Source organism: Hippocampus guttulatus, chromosome 9 (assembly GCF_054856545.1).
Source record: "Hippocampus guttulatus isolate MCC_2025c chromosome 9, RoL_Hgut_1.0, whole genome shotgun sequence".
NCBI lineage: Eukaryota > Metazoa > Chordata > Actinopteri > Syngnathiformes > Syngnathidae > Hippocampus > Hippocampus guttulatus.
Window position 1 is genome coordinate 11,962,296 of NC_141269.1, and position 6,789 is coordinate 11,969,084.

The 6,789-nt window shown below is 42.5% G+C and overlaps 1 protein-coding gene across 1 annotated transcript; it reads left to right on the plus strand.

The window, feature by feature from the left end:
• On the plus strand, positions 1-6,003 carry ftr84 (finTRIM family, member 84). Its single transcript, XM_086120409.1, has 7 exons — positions 1-672; positions 1,090-1,185; positions 1,289-1,522; positions 2,376-2,532; positions 2,624-2,680; positions 4,190-4,243; positions 4,507-6,003. The coding sequence occupies exons 1-7, from the start codon at positions 103-105 to the stop codon at positions 5,046-5,048; spliced, it is 1,710 nt and encodes a 569-aa protein (XP_085976535.1). The 5' UTR covers positions 1-102; the 3' UTR covers positions 5,049-6,003.
• The last annotated feature ends 786 nt before the right edge of the window (positions 6,004-6,789 follow it).

Below are 6,789 nucleotides of genomic sequence, written 5' to 3' on the forward strand. Positions count from 1 at the left end.
CTCCAGCTCTGTTTGGCTCAGATACTTCTTGATTTTACAACAGACCTATTAGGAACTTCATAAGTAAAAAAAACGTCCGCTTCAATTTCTTGTAGGATTGTTATGGCTGAGTCGAGTTTCCCTTTACCCCCAGAAGCCATCTGCCCTCTTTGTGTGGATCCACAGAGAGACCCGGTCACCATCCCATGTGGGGACACTTACTGCTTGGAGTGCATCAAGATCTACTGGGATCAGTTTGACCATATGGGGGTTTACAGCTGCCCTCAATGCAGAGCAACCTTCACGCCGAGGCCCGTGCTGCGACGCAATCTACCGGATGTCTATCACGAGCCCCGCCAACTTCCAGAGCTCACGCCTTTCCCCTACATGCATCGGGAGTCCTTCTGTGATTTCTGCGTGGGTCGGCGCAACAAGGCGGTCAAGTCCTGCCTCATGTGCCTGGCTTACTACTGTGAAACCCACGTCAAACCACATTACGAGTCATCCACCTTCAAGCGTCACAAGCTGGTGGACGAAACTGGCCACCTGGACAGGAAGATCTGCCCACAGCACGAGAAGGGCCTGGAGCTGTTCTGCCGCTCAGACCAGATGTGCATATGTGTATTGTGCACTGTTCGAGAGCACCGCAGCCACAATATCACCTCTGCGGAGGAGGAGCGCATCGACAAACAGGTACAATACAAGGGTCTCATTTAAGCTGTGAGTCCACAAGACATTCTGGACTGGCTGCGAGAAATCACGCCTGGTAATTAGCTGGGATATGGCAATCATTATCCAAAACAGCAATGATTGTTTACCTTATTCAGTTGTCATCGGTCAAACTAAACATCAATTATCAGACACAGTAGCAAGACTTGCTCTCTCTACGTCACTGTCTCAGACGTCTTCAACAAGTGTGGGTGGCTACACTGATCAGACACTGGCCAAAAGTCATCTCGAATGAATGACTGAATGAACATATGTATTGGTTTTGCTCCATAAGTTAAAACAATGCAAAATCTAAATATGCTCAACCTACAGTCGCTCCAAAGGGACAAAGGAGGAGATGAGATTTTAAAAGTTCTTCTTATCTTATTTTCACTTTGTCAGAAAGTGCTGGTGGTGACGCAGTCTGAGGTCCAGCACATAATTCAGGAGAGGACGAAAGAGCTGCAGGAGCTCAAGCATAATGTTGATATTCTCAAAGTAAGACCGGTCAAACTTAACACTCCTTCACACAAAGCAAGTCATGCCAAGCATATAATTTGATGTACCTTAAGCATGCTGACAAAGTGCCCTTGCCTGATAGAGCTGCGCCCAGCGGGCCCAAGCCGAGAGTGATAAGACGTTCCACGAGATGCTACAGGCGGTGGAGCGCTGGAAGGCTGAAATCCATCAGATGATAACAGCCAATATGCAGGCGGCCATGTCCCAAGCTGACAGCTACGTGGAGCGTCTGGAACAGGAGATACTCGAGCTGCAGAGAAGAGATGCGGAGCTGAGGCAGATTCTTGAAACAGAAGACAACATTCACTTTCTGCAGGTGACTCACTGTCATGCATTTCTTCACAATTTGTGTATGAATTTAGTATATGAGGCTGTTGTGCCAGCAGCGCCCTTTAGTTCCTTTCATCAAACTCCAATTCATTTCCCTTCTGACAGAGCAATCAAAATCAATCTGTCTGAGAATCCCAAAAGTGGTGGTCTTGATACAGTGCGTCCACAAATCAATTGCACCTAATTATTCATCCCCTAACTTGATTAATTGAGTTATAACATCAGTGGAGATTCGTAAAACACCTGTGAACAATTGCTCAAGTAAGTGTGGGTTAGCGAGGTTAGTGGTGATCCAAAACGTTAGGGAAGGCTTTTGGCTGTAATGTTAGGCAGAACCTAAAATGCACTATGACCTAAACAGGTGATCTGAATTTGATTTCTCAAAACTTTAGAGTGGACATATCCCACTGTTTAATGTTTGAGTACTTTCAGCTCAACTTGCTGTTCTCCAAAGCAAAATTCACAATAGTGAAACTCTCTTGTAACTTGCTGATCTCGCACTTGCTCAGTGACTACTTCCCTCTGAGAATATCTTGTTTGAAGCCCGATAATGGTGAAGTATGTACATACTGTTGCCCACACAGCAGAATTGGCTAATGCCGACATCAGACTACACGTATGCAGCCTGATTTTGAGCCAACGGACCTGTCGCAAACAAACATAGCCAATTTGGAGTTGTCTTGATGAGTTTTAGCCCGTGATATGAGACGTACTCAACAATTAGTTGTGAGGCATGTGTGGCGCTTTCCCCAGAGAGCGGCACTATGTTAAATGTGCTATTTTAAATGAATTAATTTTTAAACTTTTGATTATGGAACTCTTGTTGTGTTGTTGAATAGAATTTCCCAACCCTGTGCGTTGCTCCGGAAGCCATGGTGCCCAAAGTGCTCATCAACCCTCAGTTCTCCTTCAGTGAGATGAGTAAAACGGCCTTAGAAATGAAGGAACATATCGATGATATTTGTAAAAAGGAACTCGGTAAAATCTCCAAGACAGGTTTGTCCAAATAATCCAAAACGCTGTGTTTGCACTTCAAACTGCTATCACTATAGAGCAGACAAATGTAACTTGCATCCTTTTTTAACAGTGAGTGAAACGCCTGTGTACATCCTTTTGCCAAGAAATGGTGACAAACGGCTCAAAGGTAAGTGTGAATCAAAACATGAATTTATAGTATGAAAAATGAAGCAAATACATATATGAGGGGTGTCCCGATCCGATCACATGATCGGAAATCGGGCTCAATCACGTGATTTTCAGCTGAACCAGTCTCGGGTGAAAAAAGATTGTTTTTTAAAATTATTTTCTGAACATTTCAAGGTCACAAAGCTACAAAATAGTCCAAATGTGCAATTATCTTGCCAATAGGAACAGGATCAAAGTCACGATTTCACGTCATTCATTTCCCAATTACCGATTTTGCTCACAATGAACACCTTTACAACGTAAACTTGATTATAATGACCGGGTTTTCCCCACAAAATCGTGCAAAGGCCTTCGTTGCAACGAACCGTGAGAAGCTAACTGCTACCACGACCTTGCTTATGAATAAAATGTCGAGCGCAGGATTCCCCGCCTTTGTCTATTATCAAATTTTTTATTTTTTATTTTTTATTATAAATAGCAATTGGCACTGATTTGGTGGAATTGTAAGTTATACACACTGATGTATGTACAATTTTATATTAATATGAGGAAAATTGGACGCACGCTCTTTTTTTTTTTCTTAATGACTAGACGAAGTGTTGAATTGGTACTCAGTATCTGCCCGACTCAGGCTCGGGTGCTGAATAGGATCCGACATCCCTAAAATATTCATTCATTCATTCATCTTCCGAACTGCTTGATCCTCACTAGGGTCGCGGGGGATGCTGGAGCCTATGCCAGCTGTCTCCGGGCAGTAGGCGGGGGACACCCTGAATCGGTTGCCAGCCAATCGCAGGGCACACAGAGACGAACAACCATCCACGCTCACACTCACACCTCGGGACAATTTAGAGTGTTCAATCAGCCTGCCACGCATGTTTTTGGAATGTGGGAGGAAACCGGAGCACCCGGGGAAAACCCACGCAGGCCCGGGGAGAACATGCAAACTCCACACAGGGAGGCCAGAGCTGGAATCGAACCCGGTACCTCTGCACTGTGAAGCCGACGTGCTAACCAGTGGACTACCGGGCCGCCTTCCCTAAAATATATGAACATAAAAACAAAAAGTTCAGAAATGTGTATTTGGCTTAGTAGTTCTCCACTGAAACAATGCCTTGTGCCAATAAATCTTATACCGTAGCATAAAATGCGTCTACACTATGATAACTTACTTTTATATCTGTTGCTGTGGACTTTGTGTTGATCGGTCGATACGACCACTATCACACTGTCCCCACCAAAATGTGGTACTCCCTTGGTGCTGCAGTAAAGCACCTCATAGAAGCAGTGAAAATTTGCCCTATTTGAAAGGTTTTCAATGTGTTCTTAACCACATTTATGTTACTTAAGAATGAGGCATAATTTGAAAAGGAAATAAAGTGTGTTCCCGGTTGCCTTGGAAGTGGCATAAAGGCATTATGACATTTTTTTTTTTTTTAAGAAAAATGAGCTCATGGGATGTCAACTAAACACAAAAATTATGTTTCATATTTTGATGCTGAAACAGTTCCGAACAGAGTGGACTTTCAGGAGCCAAAATCAAGATCCGACTTCTTAAGATGTGAGTACAGTAGTTAACTGCATTGTTTAACCTTACTTTCTACATTATTTGGGCCCAATGCCGCAAATACTATTATGCTGATGATATGATGATTCTCACTGGCCCTGAGAATCATCATCATGTTTCTACGTCAAGGGAATCTCTGTTCCTACCTAAGACAACTAGACGACAGATATGGATGCATCAATGTCAATAGCGGGTTATTACGGATGAATTGTAAATTTTGATTGTTCATTTTAGTGAAGAAATGTGTTTGCTCTTAGACTCCTGTAAGATGTCCTTCGATGCAAATACAGCCTATAAGGAGCTGGTCCTGTCAGATGGGAACCAGAGGGTCACCAGGAAGAAAACAATCCAGTTTTATCCTGATCATCCAGAACGTTTCGACGGCTTCTCCCAAGTGCTGTGCAAGGAGCCACTTACTGGTTTCAGATTTTACTGGGAGGTTGAGTGGAGCGGTGAGTTTTCCCTCGGAGTGGCCTATAAAAGCATCAGTCGCAAGGGGAAAAACTCACACAGTCTGCTGGGCTACAACAGCAAGTCTTGGAGTCTGCTCTGCTCCGACTCTGGATATTCCGCTTGGCACAATAAAGCAGACCGTGACCTTGCGAATGCTCCCCGTGCATCACGAATTGCCGTGTACCTGGACTATTCTGGTAACACGGTGGCGTTTTACTCCGTCTCAGAAACGATGGAGCTCATCCATAGATTCAAAGCTCAGTTCAGTGAACCTTTGTATGCAGGCTTTGGTGTGGGGTCCTCAGTTACCCTTTGTCAACTCAAACAGAGTCTTACACCTTACTAAGATATCGTTTGTTTTATATAGTGAAGTCCATGTTGTATTATTTTTAAAATTATAAATATGCAGGGGTTTTATTGTGATAGTGTCGTAAAAAAAAAAAATCTTAGGGTAGTGTTTCGTTTTGTTTTTTTTAAGATGTGAATATCTTCGTTTTTTGCAATCATTGCCCTATTCAATGTTGACTTCGAACAAGTCAGTGAAATGATCACTAATTCAAATAAACAAGTATGTCATGGATCTGTTTGTGACCAACGGGTGGAACTGTAGGGCTCTTCCTGCAGCGGCACACCTGTTGGTCATGATGTCATTAGTAGGTTCTCTGTTAAAAGGACTCCCGGCCCGACAACTAGGTGTCGGGTCATTGTTGCTGTCACTGTTTTCTGTTGTTGCTTCTGTGTGTTACTGCCATGGATTTTTGATTGTATTGCTTTCACTTTATTTTTGTGTCTGCCATGTTACTTTGTATTCATGTTGTTTCAGGACTTTGTTTGTTTTGGATTTAGTTTTCTTACTGTTTGATGAATACATTTTGTCAAGTTCACCCTGCTCCTCCCTCCTGCCTGCTTTTTTGGGTCCTCCACCACCACGCCCGTGCCAAAGTAGACAATACAAGTTTGCAAACCACCTCACACTGAAGTTTCTTATCGGTAGAGCTCTTGTCTGTCTTGATGACCTCATGTCGCGGAATCAAGACCACCCCCCACCAGACTCCCCAAGTTTAAAGTACTGTGAGATATCAGCTCCAGACCATGTAACTGATTTTGCATGTAATATCTCAACACTGGTGTACCAGCCCATTGAGCTGGACGTGAAAGAGAATTGATTTGTTGAGCATGTCTTGGTAGAAGGATGTGTTCACTCTTTGGAAGCTGGTTCGGTATTATTCTGCTGCAGGACTTTGTGATTTCAGAGTCTGGATGGCATATGTCAAGAATAAATGAAGGGGGTGATACCTGAACATGGTTTTGTATTAAAATATCTGGCTTTGGACAAAAGCATTGAAATATATGTCGACAGTGGATTTGTCTAGGGCAGGGGTGGGCAATTATTTTCCCGGGGGGGCCAAATGAGAAGCAGAAAATATTGTGGAGGGCCGGGCCAAAAGTTAGAAATCTACTCCTGATTTCGATTTTATTTCTACGTTGAAATAAGTTAATGACATTGTTTACAGAAGCTGATAAGAGTATGTATTAATTCTAGATAATGAAAGTGCAGTTATTTTACAGAAAAATTATTTCTTCAGTGAAATTATGCAAAACAATTCTAATTGTGCAACACTTGTAACTCTTTTTCAGTAAGATGAACACTACAATGCTTTCTGATTTTAAATTTCCCATGAAGATAGCACAATGTCTTTGTATCCCATTAATAATGTAACAGAACTCACATTTTTGTCCTAACTGCCAAACAATGTAGAAAAAATATAAGCAAGCATGTTTCAGTGTTTTGATTTTTTTTTCTTGTTCAGGAGAGATCAATCTAGCCCAGGGGTGGGGAAACCTTTTGGCTCGGGTGCCACATTGATTTCTAAATTTGACAGGTGGACCGGGTCAGCACAAGATACGGTACATATAAAAAAAATGTATATGTTGACAGTCCATACCAAACATCAACAGAACAAAAGTATGAAAGTATTACCATACTTTTTTTTTTTTTTTAATGAGAACAGTGAAACAACTGTGATGAACGTCCAAGTATGTGAACAACATACATGTGTGACAACACAAGCAACAAAGTGCAACAA